This window comes from Sebastes fasciatus, chromosome 19 (assembly GCF_043250625.1).
Source record: "Sebastes fasciatus isolate fSebFas1 chromosome 19, fSebFas1.pri, whole genome shotgun sequence".
NCBI classification, from domain to species: domain Eukaryota; kingdom Metazoa; phylum Chordata; class Actinopteri; order Perciformes; family Sebastidae; genus Sebastes; species Sebastes fasciatus.
This window is the reverse complement of record NC_133813.1, coordinates 26,281,868-26,302,742: the sequence shown is the minus strand read 5'-3', so window position 1 is coordinate 26,302,742 and position 20,875 is coordinate 26,281,868. Positions and strand designations below refer to the sequence as shown.

General features: G+C 39.1%; 1 protein-coding gene across 4 annotated transcripts in view; it reads left to right on the top strand.

The window, feature by feature from the left end:
• Positions 1-5,998: 5,998 nt before the first annotated feature.
• Positions 5,999-20,875, top strand: part of tmem38b (transmembrane protein 38B) — a 173,134-nt gene continuing 158,257 nt past the window's right edge. For all 4 annotated transcript variants that reach the window (XM_074617331.1, XM_074617333.1, XM_074617329.1 and 1 more), the window contains exons 1-4: positions 5,999-6,484; positions 19,105-19,261; positions 19,667-19,851; positions 19,961-20,048. In XM_074617331.1, coding sequence (XP_074473432.1) covers positions 6,361-6,484; positions 19,105-19,261; positions 19,667-19,851; positions 19,961-20,048 — 554 coding nt within the window. In that variant the 5' untranslated portion in view covers positions 5,999-6,360. The remainder of the gene's footprint in view (positions 6,485-19,104; positions 19,262-19,666; positions 19,852-19,960; positions 20,049-20,875) is intronic.

The window sequence follows — 20,875 nt, the reverse complement described above, 5'->3', positions numbered from 1 at the left end:
CAATATTAACTGTTGTTTTGTGTCTTAGAGCTCAAATCTGAGAACAAATGATTATGATTGGTGTTTGATGGAGGAGTCATAAGGACGTTGATGATTGACGAGTTTATAGTGAGAGTTAGATGGAGGTCTGTATACTTCCATACTGTAATCATCTGTACTGTACCCTGTAATAACACAATATAGGTATCCAGTAGTATAAATTCAGTTTAAGTTCCCACATTGTTACCCCCGTATTCCCTAGCGTCACACCTTGTTCACTTACACCTACATGTATGTATCAGTATGTACTATACTGCTACACAGTCAGTACAAAAACAATACAATTAATCATGATTTAATATGAATTCAATTTGGAAGAATTACACTGTACGCTGCAGGTCGTAATCTAAAGTGTTCCCCATTTTATTTATATCAACATGTAATATGAGATTTACCTATACATATGAGTATTATATGCAATAATTAACAGTAATTACAGCAATGCCTTTGAGTCAAATGAAAATCTGAAACACTGAATCATAATTTGCACCATATTTATTGTATTTAAAATGTCGTACATTGTCATATTTATGAATTATTTTAAACAAGAAAGATTATTATATTGTTTCTAATATAAAAAATAATAATATTTAGAATCATTATGCTATTGAGGTGATAAACATACTGTACGTATAGTTTACACTAACATACTGTACTCTATGTGACAAATTAAATACATTTAGGAATTTCTCATTCAGCCTGAACGGTCCGTCTCTTTCTGGATTTGTGAGCTCAGATGCAACAAGGTGCTAACAGCTTCCTGTGTGTGTGAGGAGCTTCCCAAACCCGCCGGCACAGAAGAAGAAGCCGATAAAGAACAGCGCCCTCTGTGCTGGTCAGGACGGGGACGGTCCTCGTCAGTGAAGCGGCTGGTGTCGGGGGGGTTGGGGTGGAGGGGCGGTGGAGGACTCACTAGGATGCTGAGAGTGGTGGTGTTGTGGTGCTGCTGGGTCTTCCTGGGATGATTGGTTGGTTGACGTCCACTCTCAGCTGATCCAGGAGGGCCAAAAACACAGAGGAGTCCTGCCCTCTGAAACACAAACACAAGTCATGAATACCTCTGAACTAAACTCATATTATAAACAATAGAATCATATTCAAGAAGGCTCCTGTAATGAAGAGAATCCACATGTGTAAAGTTAACTTTATGTCACTACTGGTACTTCTGTAGTCTCAGTGAGGGGATTACTTACTGAGCCCACTGAAAGAAAGGCACTGCCGCCATCTATCTGGTCCTGTAGTCCTCCATCCTCCTCATCTGGTCCTGTAGTCCTCCATTCTTCTCATCTGGTCCTGTAGTCCTCCAACCTTCTCATCTGGTCCTGTAGTCCTCCATCCTTCTCATCTGGTCCTGTAGTCCTCCATCCTTCTCATCTGGTCCTGTAGTCCTCCATCCTTCTCATCTGGTTGGTGCCTAATACCTGAGTAAAAGAGACTTGGAGACTTGTCTTAATGTTAGTAATTATTACCATAGCTCCGTCTGGTACAGCCACCTGCGCCTGACTTAAAAAACAAAAAGATGGAGAGTTAGTAAAATCAACAATTGTTCAATTAGTGATAAGTGAGACTTTCAGGAGACTTGTGTTAATGCTGTCATTAAGTGTTGACTTACCTTTGTCTGGTATAGCCATCTCTACTTTATAAAGAAAAACACATAACAGAATAACAACCATTAATTGTTAACTTACCTCTGGTATCAACATCTAGCATCATCAACTATGACTCAAAAGGAAATCCATATATAAAAGAGATATGAAAAAAAAGCTGTGCATCAAGATGCAACCTATATGGCCAACCCCGCCAGATGCGTGGGAAGGCTGCCTGGGGCTTTATCAGTCCTGCCAGAGGCAAAGGTTGTACAATCCTGCAGCAAACAGTGCTGAGTCTGAATCTGAGTCACTGTCATCAGGAGGGCCCTGCCAGTATCTCCTGAAGCCGTACCTGTAGTCCTCTTCCCTGCTCCGGTTAGTGGAGGAGCCGAGGCCTGAAGTGGAGGATGCTGGCTCCTCATGGCTGTCCTCACACTGGCACTGCCTCTTCACACCTACCTGCTCTGTGCAGTCCTCTTCCCTGCTCCTCTTTGTGGAGATGCTGAGGCCTGAGGTTGAGGGAGAGGACTCCTCTGACCTCTGACAGACTGAGGGTCAACCTTCTTCGGGGCGATCCTCTTGCTGCGCAGGAAGGACACCAAAAGGGAAGCAGAAAGGACATCCAGCGGGAAGGCCAACAGGAGATGACCCTCGGCGAAATCCCTGCCAAAAGCTCGGAGTTGGGAACAGCTGGTTGAGAGGAGAGAGAGGTCTGATGATGACGTTGATATCATCGTCTTCAGAGTCCTCTTCATGCTCGGACATGGACTCATAACCAGAATCTTCGCTCGAGTCAGACCAGGCGTCTTCATCCTCCTCCTCTTCCTCCTCCTCAATGTCAGAGAGGGCCATTATCTGATCAATATGTGTAGTATGTCATAAGAAATCATAAAAAAGTTACAATATAGTATGTCATAAAAACTCATAAAAGTCTCAGTATGTCATAAAAAAATCATAAAAACGTCACGGTATAATATGTCATAAAAAGTCATAAACAAAGTCACAGTATAGTATGTCATAAAAAATTTAAATAAAATATCTTAGTCAGTAAAGACCAAAACGACCGATTGATCGACTAAGACGGGGCAGCCCTACTATTAATTCATATTTTTGAAGTGTAAGAGCAGCTGATTTCAATGATCGAAGACATACTGAGATGTCAGATGATATATACACAGACAGATGCTCCTTACAGATGATATAAGCATTAGTTTGATGACTTAATCACTCTGGGTGATTACATAATTACTTTCTCACATGACAGAAAGAAGATTCTGTTTTACATTAAACAGAACACAAGTTTTTTGGCTGCAGCTGTCTATTAGAAGGTGTTGTGCAACATAATCTTCATGAGGGAATCCCATTTAATGTCTTCAGAGGTTTATTCTTTTTGTTGTATACATGTAACCAAATGTATCAGTAAAACAGAAAGAGAAAGTGTATTTTTCAGTTGCTAAGTCAAGCTATTATCAGATCTGATTCAATTGTATTAAAGGTAAATAGTTTTTAAAAAAGTCAGACGAAGAAAATAACTATTATTTTGTATATTTATATATATATGTATATTTTTAAACAGAGTTTATTTCTGGATTTTGTTAATACAATTCTGACAATCCACTGCACAAACATGTTTGGACTGATAGATATCCCGCCAACCCCCCGCCCCCCACCCATGACAATACCCAGGGGGCACTCAAAATTCAAGTGTACAAAAAATAAATAAATAAATACACACAAATAAACAAATTAAATAAAATAGTCATAATAAAAAAAAGAATAATAAAAAAAAGATTATAAACATAAATAAATAATGATAAATTGTTAGAGATCTAGGACAGTACACCCTATCATCTAGGACACTAACATGCATAAAACAAGCACAGAAGTTAAGTCGAAGAGTTGAACACAAAGACAAATCAGGGGTCCTTCCAATGCTTCGTTTGAAATATTCCTGGTCAAATATATACACATATATACTGTATATATACACATATATACTGTATATATATACATATATACTATACAGTATGTATATATATATACTATCGAGCCACCACCAGGTGTCATGCTCATGCCGGCCAGAAGGCTGACTGATTTGCACATGCAAAGACTGTTGGGTGTTTCATGTACAAAACCATTTGTGATAGATAAGATAAATCTGTTTTTGGATATCAAATTATGTACAGTATAACCAACCTTGTAACTTCTGACAATGTATCATATATGTTTGTTTTTTTAAATACATGATTTGAATATAAATGATGAAGCCACTGATGTTGCAGTGACTCTGACATGAGAAATTCACAGGATGTTATTGCAACAACAAGGCGAACTGGTTGTTGTGTCAACACTTCCTCTAAGTCTCTGTGTGCTGTCAAACAAAGTCAAAATATATGACCCAATGTGAGACAACAGACTAAGTGGTGATTACAATATGTTTTGTTTTTAGTGATAAGCTACACTATCGTTCGATTACGATTACGTTTTCTGCATTCCCTCACATGTGTGAATAGGTCAATGCTTTTGTAATGTTAGGAGATAAAGTAGCCCCCAAAAATGCTGTCTAGATGTTATAAGTATGTACGTAGCAGTTTTGCACCACAAAATATGGTTCTAATTTTCTAACTGTCATAGCTGGCAGGGCTGCAAACTGTCTTGATCAATGAAGAATGAGGGGGATATAAAACAGAGTATTAAAACAAATATTTTCTTTGGAGTTCTTTTATAAATCATATACCACAAGGGACTGGAGACACCTCAAATTCTCAATTATGTACGTCAAATTCTTAATTATATGTAAGGTAAAAGGGTAATGAAAGGGATTGCAGTGATTGCAGTGCAGGGATTATTATTGATTAAAAAAATTCTAAGTTATTATTTTTTAATTCTGTTTATTAATAACAATAATAATAATAATTATTATTATTATTATTATTATAATGTATAATAATTATAATAATACTACTACTACTACTAATAATAATAATAATTATTATTATTATTATAATTATAATTAAAAAAGTTAGCAATTATAACTACTGTATGACTAAAATAAAAAAATACATATAATTAAAAAAAAACAATTTAATGTATTCATCCCCATTTTGCACTTTATGGGATTAACGGATCTGTTACAAGGCATAGATTTGGCATGTTTGCACCTTCCTTGTGTCTTGTCTGCATATAGTTTGCACATCTTCCGAAGGTAATAAAATACATAAACCACAAAACAAATACTTGCTCTATCTGTGTGTATCTTAGTTGCCTCAAGAACAAGTCCTCAGAGCCATATAAACATGACACAATGAATTGAATCATTAAATACTGTATATTGCCTATACTATGACTTTTGATTGAGTGGGATTAACTGGGGAAAATGAATTAGTAACACCTAATTTTACAGGTCCACAAATTTCATGGTAATTAGGTGATAATTAACAAGTAACATATTTGACATTTCTTTGGAATTAATGCCAGATTATCCCAATATTTACCTCAAAATTGATCAAAAATGACTTTGTTTGACTGTCTTGACTTGAGACTTGACTCTGAACTTTTATTATTATTTTATATCTATTATAAACATTATATAATAATTATATATTCCGCTATTTCCCAGTAATAAAAAACTGGTCATTTATTTAATACATTTCCAGGAAAAGCATACAAAGTTCATTGATATGCTTTATTTCCATGTCTGCTGATAGATAGATAGATAGATAGATAGATAGATAGATAGATAGATAGATAGATTAATTGATAATAATTAGCAAATAACCTCTTTGAAATTTCTTTAAAAACTCCCTTAATCATGACATTAGATACCAGGTTGCATTTGTGTGGACAATAAGTCACACAATGGTGAGATTTGTGCCTGATCAGAAGTGTCATCTATTAGTTTTCCACCTCCGATGAAGAGCAGCCCCTTCTCAAGCCTAAGGGCCCTATTTTAACCATTATATGCTATTTTAACATATAATTATTAAATCATGTTTATAATAAAGTAAGAGGAAGACATTTTGGGGTAAATATTTATGTGATTTGGCAGTTATTCCAAATAAATTTCCAGTAGGTTACTTGCTAATTATCACCTAATTACCATGAAATTTGCAGACCTGTAAAATAAAGTGTTACCTAACTATTTTGTCACATTAATACATTCATATAAATTCTGTCTTATAATATTGATGTTAAATATCACAATTTGTACCTGTTGAAGGTAAACACTAACACACACTGTGTGTGTGTGTGTGTGCGTGCGTGTGTGTGTGTGTGTTAGTGTTAGCATCTCCTCACAGAGCCACACTGTGACATGTGATTGGCTGGCCCGTGTTCCCTCTCCTCCAATCACAGAGCCGCTCAAGCTCCGCCCGGGACATCACTAGCATGGCGGAACAGCGAGCAGGAATTCCGGCTATGAGTCGATGACAGCCGCGTCGTCGACGGCGGTAACACCGACGATGACACTCCTCTAGCGTTACACACATCTGTTGCCTGGCGACCGGAGAGACACTTGGCACCAGCGTGTCCGTGGCGGATACATACACACACACACACACAGCTGTGTGGGCCGTCGGCTGCTGTCACACTGTACACAGAGGGCTGGACAGGCGGCGGATGAAGACCTGATGCTCGGAGTTGGACCGGTGCCTTCTTCTCCATTCGGACTCCTCTCTGGGATTAGCTAGACTACATCTTCCTGCTGCTGCTGGAGACTTTTGTAGAGCACACTATGGATGTGTTCGGGTTGCTGAACTTGGACGAGCTGTCCCACGGACTGGCAAACTTGTCCATGTTTCCGTGTTTTGACATGGCGCACTATATCGTGTCAATCATGGCTCTGAGGGAGCAGCCAGGTAAGCGGCTGACGCAAAGTTCAAGCGCAAGATATTTACCTGCACGACATTAACATTTGTTCACATCAAGTTGTTGCGAGTTATTTAGCAGAAGTTTGAGCTGGTGTAAGTGTGATACCAGGCCTACAGCTTCTGGTATTTCCAGCTCTCAGGCAGAATGCCACGCAGCCACTGGCTCATGTTTTGTTGCAACACTTCAACTTGGTTGGCAGCCCTAATTTACATTGAAAACATCTAATCTATTTGAATTAGTGCATATAATCTAGACTCTTCCTTTCTTTTGTTGTGTTCTTTTCTTATGATAAGGACATTACATGACATCTATTATACAGTCATACTATATAACCTCACTATTATTAATAGCTACATGACTCATAATAGCCTTATTATTTATTATCCATTATTTATTTGTTTATAAACAGTTGTTTCTATTATTTTGTCCACGTTGAATGACTCCCCTCAATTACAAAATGAAGCAGGACTGCATAAAGAAATGTAAAAAGGAAAGTTATAAAGAAAAGTTTGCAAAAAAATGCATAAACCAATCAATCAATACCTAAATAAATGTAATACTGAATGAATACATTTAAAATAAAAAAAAATGCAAAAATAAATTCATTTATTTTATACAAATTAAATTGATTTATGTTTGCATTTATTTTTTATTCATGTAAAATAAATGCAAACATTAAATAAATTTAATTTATATAAAATGAATTTTTATTGTAATTCAATTATTTTATGTAAATTATATAAATGTAATTTATATAAAATTAAATACATTTTATTTTATATAAATAAATAAAATGGAAAAATAAATAAAAGAGTAGATGATAGGGGAATAAATAAAAAGGTAAATAAAGAAAGAAACAAATTAAGACAGAAATATCAATTTATGTCACATTTTATCAATTCATTAATGCCTACATTTATTTTTATATATTTTTTTAATTTGATGCTATATTCATTCACTTATTGACTAATTTATTAATTAATTTACTTATTTATTTATTTTGGCAGGTTCTGTCCTCCATAGAGGGTAGGGCAGGCTAAATAATAAAAATACCTCTGTCTAATGCTACATCCTCCTATACGCCTCTTAAAAACAGTTTCAAATGCAGGTTATGTAAAACAAAAACAAAAAAAGATGTGGCAGACGATGGGACACACATGGTATTCTGCCACAGTGAGTTAATCAAACGAATCTAACTTTAAAGCGCAAACTGCCGCTGAGCCACAGTTGATTGGATCAGCTCAGACCAAAGGCAGGCACTGAGCCAACACATGTTATGTCACTGAGATAGAGTCTACAGGGACAGGTGGACTTTAACTGCGCAGGGAGTCCACTTTCCACACACACAAGCATGCAAGAACACACACACACAGTCCATTGTAGTCCCGCTGCTGTAAATCTTCAGTCTATTTTGGAACTTGCCTCGCAAAGCATCTGAGCTCCCCGTGACCTTTTAACCCTTCGTCCTCTGCTCCCATTTATCTATCTGTCTGACGCTGAGAGAGAGAGATACGCAGTAGAGTAAAAATATGGACAAACAATATGCCAGAGATCAGCGAACACGACACAAAATCCTCATTACGGAGAGGATAGCAATAGAAAGATTTAAATTTCAGGATCATTTCAAAAGAAAACTGGAATTAAAGTTAAGACACAAAACACTCAGGGGGCCAGCTCAAGCTCCTCCCTTCACCAAAAAGGAAAGGAATGCCATGAACGCTTCAACCCTCCCTCTCTTTTCTCTTTCCTGTGTTTAAACTTCCCCTTCTGCTCTACTACATCCAGCAGTGTCAATCAGTGGTTCTCCCTTCAAGGCCAAAAATAACCAGGGATGAGCCACTTTTTTCTTATCTAGTTATCTAGTTTCAAGAGAGAGGAAGAATGTCTTATATACAGGCTTAGAAAATGTGGTTACATGTGTACTGTAGGAGAGATGCTGCCCTACTGTATACTGTACTGAACTGTTTCTCAGCTACAAGACTTGTGTTCAGGGTCTGAAATGAACTTTTTTCACTTCCTGCCACTGTGGAAGACAAGTATTTTTTTCGTCTGCCACTCAGAAATTTTATCTGCCACTTTTGAAATCTCTGCGCTAAATGAGGGAATAACATTTTAGATCTGATGTCATTCAATGTTCGATATATTTATCATAAAAAACATTATAAATATGGTAAATTACAGTGTTCGAATTACATCGTAGCTTCTGGGAGAGCCCTATTTTTGGGGACAGGGAGGGTACTGTACACTACTGTACTTTGCAATTGTCATCTATAGTAGTTGTTTGCCTAAAAAACACACAATTCAAATGATTATGATTATATAAATATTTGCTTTAAGTTGTTAGGAAGTTAAACAGGTCATAATTCCCCCTCTAATATCTATTTTATATTGATGTGAAAACATCTCTTATAAACAAATTTATTCAAGTTTTTCGCCAAAATCGTAATTTTACGAGATTACATTTGAACACATCATGATAACGTTGTAATATACCCTCGCCCAATGGTCATTTTACTGAGCAGAGTTTATTTCTCTCCTCAAATGTTTTCAGAAACATCTTGTAGTGTACTTTACTGCAGCCATGTTGAGATCAGTTGAGGAAATACCAAGCACCGCCCACCAGCCGGAACAAACTTTCTTTCATTTTACAGCTAAACCGTGCACTACAAGATGTTTCTGAAAACATTTGAGGAGAGAAATAGGCATTATAGAAACAGAATATTGATTCATATTTGATCAGCGCTGCCTAGTTTGACCGGAGTTCGCGAGTGATTGACAGATGCCTCTGTTGAATGAACCTCCAATAGGAACGCTCTGTCAATGAAATTACCTGTGATTGGCCAAAGTCTCCCGTCACGGGCTAGATTGTTTAAAGCCTGGAAACAGAGCCATGAGGAGGAGCAGATGTCTAGTTTTTTCTCAGAACATTTGAATTACAATTTTGCTGAAAGGTTATTATGGAGTATTTGCCCACTGACGCCAAAAACATTCAGCTTACTGTCGCTTTAAAATAAATGACTCCACAGGCAAAACTCAGATTACAACAGTTTACGTTTGTTTATGACTCTGAAGAGAGAGAGAGATTTCCAAAAAAGGGTTTGTTTTAATTCCTGGGAGAAGTGAGGAGAAGATAGATGAGCCCACTCTCTACCTTCACATTGGAGACAAGACAAAGAGACAAAGAACAGAGGAAGAGACAGAAAGAGGAACTGAAAATACAACCAGCATGACAGGTTACAGATGTGGTATTTGCCTGTAATCCTCAAATTTGACTTGTAAATATGTCTCCTCCCAATGCGAAACAGGAAACAGGATCTTGGTCTGGTAAAGGTGTGTTTGTAGCTCAGAGCAGTACAAACAATGTATTTTAGATTTCAGCTTAAAATGTAGGCAAAGCATTACCTTTTTTACCATCTGAACGCTATCTGAAAAGCAGCTGTACAGCACACGTGCTATATTGAAATTACGCTTTGTAAAATTATAGTGCAAAAGTTACCACCTCTTAAAGTGGCAGTATGCAGTATATTTTTGTCATCATTGGGCAAAAATCCCATAATAACCTTTCAGCATATTGTAATTCAAGTGTTCTGAGAGAAAACTAGACTTCTGCTCCTCCTCATGGCTCTGTTTTCAGGCTTTAGAACATCTAGCCCGTGACGGGAGACTTTGGCCAATCACAGGTCATTTCAGAGAGAGAGAGCGTTCCTATTGGCTGAGCTACGGTCATGTGACCGGAACTTGGCGTTCCTTCACTAGAATTCACAATGGCGGCGGCGTCACAAACTTTCTCATGTTATAGCTAAACTGTGCACTACAAGATGATTGTGAAAACATTTGAGGAGAGAAATAGACATTAACGTAACATAATATTGAATCATATTTAGGGATGCACCGATTACGATACCGGTATCGGGTCCGATACTGTGCTCATGTACTCGTACTCGCCAAACGGCTCTAATACAACGGCACCAATACCACTTTACGGCAGCGTGACGTTAACCTCTCGTCACCATCTTTCGTGTCCTATTGCACGTGCTCACGGTGGTGCGCCCGACCCCGCTGGGCTTGGACCCCACCTCAGCCAGTGCGCGCCGGCCCTCACTTTCATTGCGCCACGGGTTTTGCTTGCACCCTCTGACTCGCGCGTGCGTAGACTCCTTGGTCCGTGTTTCAAGACGGGTCGGGATGGGTTGCCGACATCGCTGCAGACCTCTGGCGCCTTTTTACGTGGGCCGAGCCCCGCCCTGGGGGCACACGCGGTTGGAGCGCACTGAGGACAATCCGCCCCTGTGACACTTTGGCCACGACTCCAGGAAGCACCTTCGCCCCAAGCCTTTCCAGGCCGACCTAGAGCCGGTCGCGGCGCACCGCCTCGTATGCGTGACTCCCCAGCCTGACGTGTGTCGCTCACACCCTCCAGCTTGCTGTTAACGAGGGTCTTTTGGCACAGAGAAGTACTCGTATCGGTACTTGGTATCGGCGAGTACCCAAATGTAAGTACTTGTACTTGTACTCGGTCTGAAAAAAGTGGTATCGGTGCATCCCTATTTATCAGCGCTGCCTAGTTTGACCGTTTGGTTGGAGTTCGCGAGTGATTGACAGCCGGCTCTCATAGACGGCAGATGGGCAGCAGACCTCAGATCAGCTCTTACTGCTTGTTTTCCTCCGGTGTGTGAAATCTTGCAGATGCCGTTAGGAGCACCGGAGGACACCGGAGGAAACAGAGGCACATGATATTTTTCAGGTTACCTGTTTCATGTACTACTGTCACGGTATAGCGGACGTTTTATAAAAATAACTTTTTTTAATCATATTTGCTCCAATCTCGCCTACTTCAGCTTTAAATGAAACAGCATTTCTGTTAAAGTTGGTGCTCGGCCAGTCAGGCTCTGCAGCAGTTTGTTTTGCTCTGGAACTAAAAGTGATGACATAGCGACCCTGTTTACTATGTAAGCAATAGAGACAGAGCTCAAATTAAGTCTCGCCCACACCGGAGGGGAAAGCAATTCATCGCTCTCTATTGACTTTATATTGTGAAGGTGCATCCTTGTCACTTCAGTCTGATAGCAAACAAGAGTAAAATTCCTAAAAGCTGCTATGAGGTGGGATGCACTACCAACAGGGTAAATAACCCAAAGCTAAGTTTATACGCTACCGAACCGAAATAAACTGGGATGACAAAATTGAGGCATCAGCAGCAAGAATGGGAGCTGATGAACTAGGGGATCCTGACATTCAGTATGCTGACGTGTGCAGCAAGCGTTTTGTCCAAATGTCAGTTAAAGGTCCCATATCACGCTCGTTTTCAAGTTCATACTTGTATTTTGTGTTTCTACTAAACACATGCTTACATGCTGTAATGTTCAAAAAACACAATATTTTCCTCATATTGTCTGCCTGAATATACCTGTATTCACCCTCTGTCTGAAACACTCCATTTTAGCGCATTTCAACAGAATTTTAACAGAATTGTGTTGCTAGGCAACAGTTTGGGTCCATGTTTACTTCCTGTCAGCTGATGTTATTTACATACACTGCAACAGGAAATAAACTGGAACACATTTAAAATGTTTACATTCAAAACTGTAATAGTCTAAATATTGTATATTTGTGACATCACAAATAGACAGAAATCCTAACAGCTTGTTTCAAACGCACAATTTATGAAAAAGGGGTGTGTGTATTCCTCCGTATATTGACTATATTATAGACTGTATTAGGGTTGGGCGGTATGGCAAAAATATCATATCCCGATATCAATCCACGTAGACCCGGTGATGTATGTTGCGCGTCCTTTGAAAGTCGCTTGTAACAGCGGTACTGTGCTGTAATCCCATGTTGATTAAGTCTTGACGACTACACACATACTTTGCCTGACAAAACTCGACAAGCAAATCCAGCATTCACACAAATAAGCACCAAACTAGGAAGCGGAAGAGCCGCTGCACTGAAGCGTGACGCTAACTGGAAACTACCAGCAACTGCAAAGTACACTATATCGCGGTTCTACGATCTCCCTGAAAAGGCAGATCGTAGAGACATTTTAATCGTTCAAGATCTAATATCGTCATATCGCACACCCCTAGAGTGTATATATAGATGGACGACGCGTCTCCCTTTCCTCCGACTGTACAGAAGTGAAGCCAAAATATCCCAGATACGGGACATTTGGATCCTAAATCTGCGCAGTAGTGATCGGGCGTAGGAGCTGTGGTTTTGAGGTCCCGCCCAAACACCCGCCCGAATCAATCGCGAGCCGAGCACAGACGCAGCTTGCTAGCGAGAGTATCACAGCTGCCAATCATGAGGTCTCACCCCCTTTTTATAGCATCCAATAACTAATTAAAACCAAACTTATCAGAAAAGTGAACACTTACATACATAAAATAAGAACTGTCTAAAATGACAGACACCATCTTTTTGGAAAACTTTTACTTTTTAGTTTGGTCCATGTCCCATCATGTTAACGCAGATTTATGACCTACAGTGTACTGCAGCCAGCCACCAGGGGGCGATCAAGATATTTTGGCTTCACTTTTGGGGAGTTATCTTGCTATACTGTCTATAAGCTAAAGCGACAGTGTGCAACTTGTGTTGTAGTGGAATGTGGATAATCAAAAAGCTATGCAGTATTATGTTTGCAAGTAACACATTAGCTAGCTAACAGCTAACTTCATCATCTTCATCATCATCATCATCCATCATCATTTTAGTTATCGACTGCACCCCTGGTAGAGTAGACATAGGGTTCTAAAATAATCATTTGACATGCTGAAAATCTAATGTTTTTAGCTGGCTACAGGCATTTTGTTAGCATTTCAGCCCATGGCTATATATATTGCGGTGCCAACTGTCTTCCCCCCTGGTGGGCGTGGTTTTCAGAGTATGACATGTTGCACTCTGTCTCTATGAACTGAGTAACTGAGTGCTACAACTCCTGTAAGAGACTGAGCATTTATGTCTCATGGAGCCTGAGGCTCTCACAGGAGGAAATGACAGTCAGAGTGCCGGACGGTTGGCATATTTTATAACCACTCTTTCCTGTCTGACATTTATTTTTCAAACTTCCTCCTCTTCTAACTGTGGCAACTAGTTTTGAACCAGATGTGTTCAATACATCAGACTTCATGTACACACAAAAAAACTGTCTGGTTGTGTCACTGTTGCAAAAGTCAACTCAAATCACAAAAAGCAGTTAAAATGTGTTAACACGGAGACTTCACTGTGCTTTTGATGCCGCAGTGGTGCACAGTTCCCACTCTGAGCTGAAGCCACATATACTTTATATCACTCACTGCCAGTCATTCAAGTTACCTCTGGTGTATAGCAGAGTTTTCAAACTGTGAGGGACGCCTACCCAGGGGGGGCGTGGGAGAGCTGAAGGGGGGGTGAGAAGGGAGAGAGGGGAGGTCAAGACACCGGGTGATGTGAAGGGGACAGGTGACATGCATACCGCTGTTCTAAAAACAACAACAACAACAAGTATCTGTGACACACAGCTCAACGAGGCTTTTACTGGAGGTACTTTAAAACCATTAGCGCCTGATTGCCACAATTTTGCATGAAAATGTGCACTCCTTCTCAGAGTCCTAACTCACGCAAATCTGCACACAGACAGGATACATATATTATTTGTTTCAGTGTGACTTACACTTTCCAAGGATATCATTATCACTGAATATATGAATAAAATGATCAAATAAATCCATCCAAAAATCAGCTTAGAACTCAGAAAGAAAGGGCTCCTTATATCTCCAGAACTAGCCTGAGAATCATCACGTCTTTAACTTCTCTTCACTATCAAAGTAATCCAGTGATAGTTGTCTGTACATCCATGAGTACACTGCAAACAAGAATTGCTAATAGCCAATTCGGCTTACTTTTAATGGTGCTATTTGCCAAAATGTAAACAAAAATAAGAATGGGGAAGAAGTTGTATTCCACAGCTAACTAACTGACCTACTCAATGGCAACATTATACTTCCTGTTTACGTCACCCAAAACCGCCAAATTATGGGAATTGTAGTTCCAAAACTTATAGCATGGTTATCCCCCAAATCGAAGTATGACAAAGAATAATGAGTTTCAAAAGATTAGAGAAAAGTCCCAAAAAATGAATACAGATTTTGCAGCAGAACTTTATTTTTTCCTCTTTCGTCTTTGTTCCCCCACTATGGGACTTATAAAGAAATATCTTATCTTAATCATCTCACGACCCATCAGATTTATCTGTTGACCCTCACGAGGGGCCCTGACCCCTAGGTTGAGAGTCAATAGACAAAAATACCTGACTGAATATAAAGCAGTTAAAAGTAGCTCCATCTCAATTTTCAAAGGGGTCCCTTGACCTCTGACCTCAAGATATTTGAAAGAAAATAGGTTCTATGGGTACCCACGAGTCTCCCCTTTACAGACATGCCATCTTTATGATAATCACATGCAGTTTGGGGCAAACTGCATACTGTTTCTTGCATGCAGTACAAATGTGTTATTTTTGCCTATTTTAAAATGGTGTATGTGAATATTTCTGCATACTGGGGACCCTAAACAGTCTTGGAATTACATAAATTGGGTGTCACTGTAAAGCTGAGACTCTTGTGGATCCAATGAGCCCAACTGTATTCATGTGTGATGATGTTAGTCCCCATAGTAGCCATTTCCTTCAGAGGATGGATGGCTTTCCTAGCTAGATTGACAATGAGGGGGTTTCTGAGTGTGCTCGCCATCCAATCACCGAAAAGTGCTCGCCATCCGATCACCGAAAAATGCAATTCTTGCAGAAATCTTCAAATGTCAAACGTTTTTGATCACAAATCACATCATGGGTTTTTCTATGGTGTTCCTCAAGGTCTTGGTATCTTACTATGGTATTTTGGAGGGATTATTGGTCATTTTTATCAATTCTCAAATGGTAAAAAGTTGTTAAATTTAGCACCAAATGGTATCAACCCAAAAATTGCTGCAACAATTTATGAGACATGATAGAGCATGGGGATGACCATCACATACTTATCATCATGTTCTAAGCATGATGCACTTTCACAATTTATTTTAATTAATTAATTGATTTATTTATATTAATAACAATTCTTATTAATGACTAGAACAACTTGACACATAGTGCTGAGCTGCATTTCATATTAATCTTCAGGTTCCCAGCTTTCACATGATGTACACCACTTCTACGTGACATCTACAATACTGTTCCCCACCCCTACCCCTCTAAAAAAAAAGAGGGCGGAATGGTAACGGGTTAGGTATATTTTGAGGATAATATGTCTGTACTTTACTAAAGAAGTATTTTTACATTATTGTATTGGTTCTTTTAATATTTTACAGTTATTATTATTAATACCTCCGCCAAGGCCGAAGGCCTAGGAAGGAGATTATGTTTCCACTGGCGTTGGTTTGTTTGTTTGTTGGTTGGTTTGTTTGTTTGTCCGTTAGCAGGGTTACTCCAAAAGTCTGTGATGGATTTGTATGACATTTTTTGTCGTAATCCGGATTTTTTTTAAGGATTCCGATCAGCCTGAGCATTAAGACCTCACATGCACAGTGTAACTGATGACGCGTTGATGACTCTTTCCTTCAGAGAGAGAGACAAAAAGAGAGTGGGGGGGTGTAGATTCTGCGTTTTTTCACATTAAACTCAGTGAAATTACAGTTGAGTTTGACCAAAGCACACTTGGTGATTGTTGGAAAGAGTAACGACGACGGTTTAGGTGAGTTTAATTTGTTTCTGATGTCCAGTTTGAATGAAGTGTTTTACGATGCTCCGCTACGTACAGCTGATCTCAACATAAACACACGTGTATATATAAATATAAGGTCTGCGCTCTCCGAGTGCCATTCTAGTTCCATTCTGTTTTAGCATCACATCAGAACTGTTCAAAATGCTAATTGTGTTAAATGTCTCTCATTTAGAAACTTCAAAACTGTAGTTCACAACTTTGTACACACGGCGGTAAATTAAACTGCTTCTCCATCATTTCCATCTTCTGTGATCGAGGAGCAAAGTTAAGAAGTGAGCTGAGCAGACTGAATCCACTGGGTGTCTGCCGATAGAGCTATAAATCCTCCTGGTTTACCGATCTCTCTCCAGGAGTCTATAATCTGTCTGTAATCCTCAGATTACCAGTATGGTCCTGTGTGTGACTCAGGGCAGATGGTTCAGGGTTGACTAAGCGTTACCTGTCGGGGGTTAAGTGGAACACGTATAGTATATCCCAGTGTACGTTGTTGGCATTCATTTTGGTAGACTAGGGGTGTCACGATATGCCGGTATTGATGATTAACATGATATTTAAAAAATTAAATATTGATATGTTAATAAAACACATTATGATAATATTGTGTAAATAACCCAGTTAAATCACACTTTTGCACAGTTATGGTTACACACACTCTCTCTCCACCTCCCTACACTCATATTTTGAGTTTAATTCATTTTCCTAAAAAGTGACAACATTTTTTTTTCTAAATTGTCTATAGATACCGCGATAGTACTGCTACCGTGAATTCTTTTGGCCACGTTCGTATAGGAAAAATCGGATATCGTAACAGCCCGAAGTCAGACAAGACAGTCTTAGATAGTATTGGACCCAGGGCTGTCCAAGTCCAACTTAAAGCAACAGAAGGCGAGATTGGAGCAAATATGATTTAAAAAAAGTAATTTTTATAAAACGGTCGCTATATCCTGACAGTAGTTCATGAAACAGGTAACCTGAAAAAAATCATGTGTCTCTGTGTCCTCCGGTGTCCTCCAGGTCTTGGTGTCTTAATGTAGTATTTTGGAGGGATTTTTGTTTTTATTAATTCTCGAGTGGTAAAAAGTGGTTAATTTAGCACCAAATCTGTGTAACAAATGGTATCGACCCAAAAATTGCTGCAACAACTTATGAGACATAATAGAGCATGAGGATGGACGTCATATACTTCTATCATCATTTTCTAAACCCTTATACACTTTTACAATTTCTTTTGATTCATTCATTCATTCATTTCTATTTCTTATTAATGACTAGAAGAACTTGACACACCGTGCCGAGCAAAGTAATCTTCAGGTTCCCAGCTTTCAGATGATGTAGACCACTTCTATGTGACTTCTACTGTTGACTTTTTATCCACCCCTGAACCCGGAGTACTCGAGTACTACAGCCCTGATTGAACCATCTCTGCAGGGGTAGATAGAATTATATAAAGGATATACAAAAATCTCAGTCCTTGGCTAAATAATAGTTACACCAGTCATTCTTTCCTTGCAAAGATTTACAGTAATAACATAAAAATACCATAATATAATACACAGCAGCTCACATGCTATTTGAGCTGCTTCTAACTCGTGCTGTTGCTGCGTGTAAATGGCTTAAGAGGATAAAGGAATGCGGTGTTCGTTTTAAACAGGGTGGAACCACAGAGTTCCACCCTGCAGCCGATCATTATCTGCCGTGAGCAGATATGGTTTGTTTTCTGTAAATGTGGTAACTCATTCTGTGCACTTTGAACAACACCATCATTGCAACTGTGCTTGACAAACCTCTCTTTGTTTGTTCCCTCTGACTAGTTAATATTTATAGTTTCAGACAGGGAAGAGGCCAAAGGATCAAACTCCACTTCTCCTTCTAATACCCTGATAAACCAGCTAAATTTGAATACTGTACACTTCACAAATGGCTATTTAGTCTAGCCCAGGGGTCAGCAAACCTTTACTATCAAAAGAGCCATTGTAGGCAAAGAAAAAAAAATAATAATCTGTCTGGAGCCGCAAAACATTTGAGCATTGTGATGAAGGTAACACAGTTTATAGTCTACGGTTATAGTATATAAGTCTAATGCAGTGAGGGCCAAAGTGCAAATGTACTACGGAGTATTAGGGCCACATTGAGGGAAAAAACATCTGAGCTTTCCAGAATTAAGTCATAATATTATGAGAAAAAAATCGTAATATTATGAGAATAAAGTCATAACTTTACAAGAAAAAAAGAAAATAAGTAAAATGACTACTTTATAATATAATGACTTTATTCTCGTAATATTATGACTTTATTCTCGTAATATAATGACTTTATTCTCGTAATATAATGACTTTATTCTCGTAATATAATGACTTTATTCTCGTTATATTATGACTTTATTCTCGAAATCTCAGATTTATTTATTTTCCCTCAATGTGGCCCTAATACTCCGTCGTACCGTCAGACCATAGACCTACAACAATGATAAATAAAAATGAAAATGTAAACAAAAAACAGTTATTCATTTCCATTTCTAAAAATCCCCAGGGAGCCTCTGGAGAGGAGCTAAAGAATGTGGCTCCGGAGCTGCAGGTTGCTGACCCCTGGTCTAGACTAAATCTTACTCTCATCCAAAAAGCTTGTCTCTTAGGAATACTATCATTATATAAATCCATCCAATACATTACAGTCTGTGTTTAATGCTTATTATGGTAAGCTCTCAACAACAACAGTGATTACAGAGTGTGCCCATGCATTAACTGACCCTATGGGAATGCTAATAATACCTTATATATAGGAAATACACCACGTGTAGGGGACTCAAGGAAATCACCGTGATCCTGCTGATAACTTTTACTTCTGTTCTTGTGCAGGCGTCCTCGAGGTCTCCAGAGTCAGCCCCTTGGCCTGCTGGTTCAGCTCCATGCTCTTCTGTTTCGGCGGAGCCGTGCTGTCCGCCGTCATGCTGGCCGAGCCGGCCATCGCACCTTTGTCCAACAGCACCAGTGTCCTGCTCGCTTCGATCACCTGGTAAATATCTTGAGGCTTGAAAAGAGAGGAAGGGAAGGGAGGTAGGATTAGTGAGAGGCCCTCTGCAACTTTTAAAGAAAAGGTTCTCTTGTGCAGCTACTTAATTTGATGTAAAGGGAGCATGAAATGTGGAAAGCATTGAATGAAACAGAGAGGTTGTTGTCAAGTCCCCACCTCTTAATATGAAGCCTTTGGTTGCCCTCTACTGGTGGTACATATAATTACACTCCTCTTACCAAAATAGACAGCACCCTCTGCTGGTGAAGTCCTGTACTTGACAGAGACTGGCCTGTGTGATACTGTCGAAATGTTTAATGAACACATAGTTTACACGCAGCAGGTTGCTGAGATGTGTGTGTGTGTGTGTGTGTGCTCTCTTTATTTGAGCCATATGTGTCTCTACAGGTACCTAGTGTTTTACTGCCCCATGGACCTGGTGTACTGTTGTGCCGCCCTGCTGCCTCTGAGGCTGGTGCTGTCAGGGATGAAGGAAGTGACCAGGACATGGAAGGTGCTCGGGGGGGTCACCCAGGCGCACGGCAAATACAAAGACAGTCTGCTGGTTATGATCGCTGTCGGGTGGGCTAAAGGTCAGTGTAGTTGATGGGGTGCATGCAGGAGGATTTTCAAATGGATTATATATATATGTGAATATGAATCTGTAATCAACCATGTGTGTGTCTTCTCTACCCCCACTAGGTGCTGGAGGGGGTCTGATAAGTAATTTTGAGCAGCTTGTTCGAGGTGTATGGAAACCAGAGACTAACGAGCTCCTCAAAATGTCTTAGTAAGTCTTATACAGGACTCTATCGATATTACATCAGGGATTTTTGTGCTTATAAAATGACATTTTCAATACACTGCAAGTGTTTTTTTTTTGAAATTTTAAAGGAATAGTTTGACATTTTTGTGAAATGTGAATATTTACTTAATGACTACATGTGTTAATGCTGGTTAAGGGCAGGGCTGCAACTAATGATTATTTTCATTGCTGATCAATCTGTCGAGTATTTTTTTCGATTAGTTGTTTGGTCTATAAAATGTCAGAAAATGGTGAAAAATGTCGATCAAAGCTCAAGATGACGTCCTCAAAAGTCTTGTTTTGTACAGAACTCAAAGATATTCAGTTTACTGTCATAGAGGAGGAAAGAAACCAGAAAATATTCACATTTTAGAAGCTGGAACCAGAGATTTTATTTTATATTTCTTCTTGAAAAATGACTCAAATCATTTAATCGATTATCAAAATAGTTGGCAATTCATTTAATAGTTAATAACTAATCCATTATTCGTTGCAGCTCTCGTTATGTGCTGGAATATTTCAGGAATATCCGCTGTTTAACCTGACAAGAAATAGTCCAGCACACAACCCTTCATTTAAAACTACAGTTTGTCATTTGTACGGATTAAACAAACAAGATATATAGATTTTTGAGCTTTAGAGTTGTTGGTAAGCAGATTTTGTCACCCTTGGACGGAGCCAGGATGGATATTCTCCCCTGCTGCCAGTCTTTATGCTAAACTAAAAATAAGCTGACTGGCTCATGGTTGTACCTTTTATATTTACCTTACAGACACGACAGTGGTATCAATATTCTCATCTACCTCTCGGCA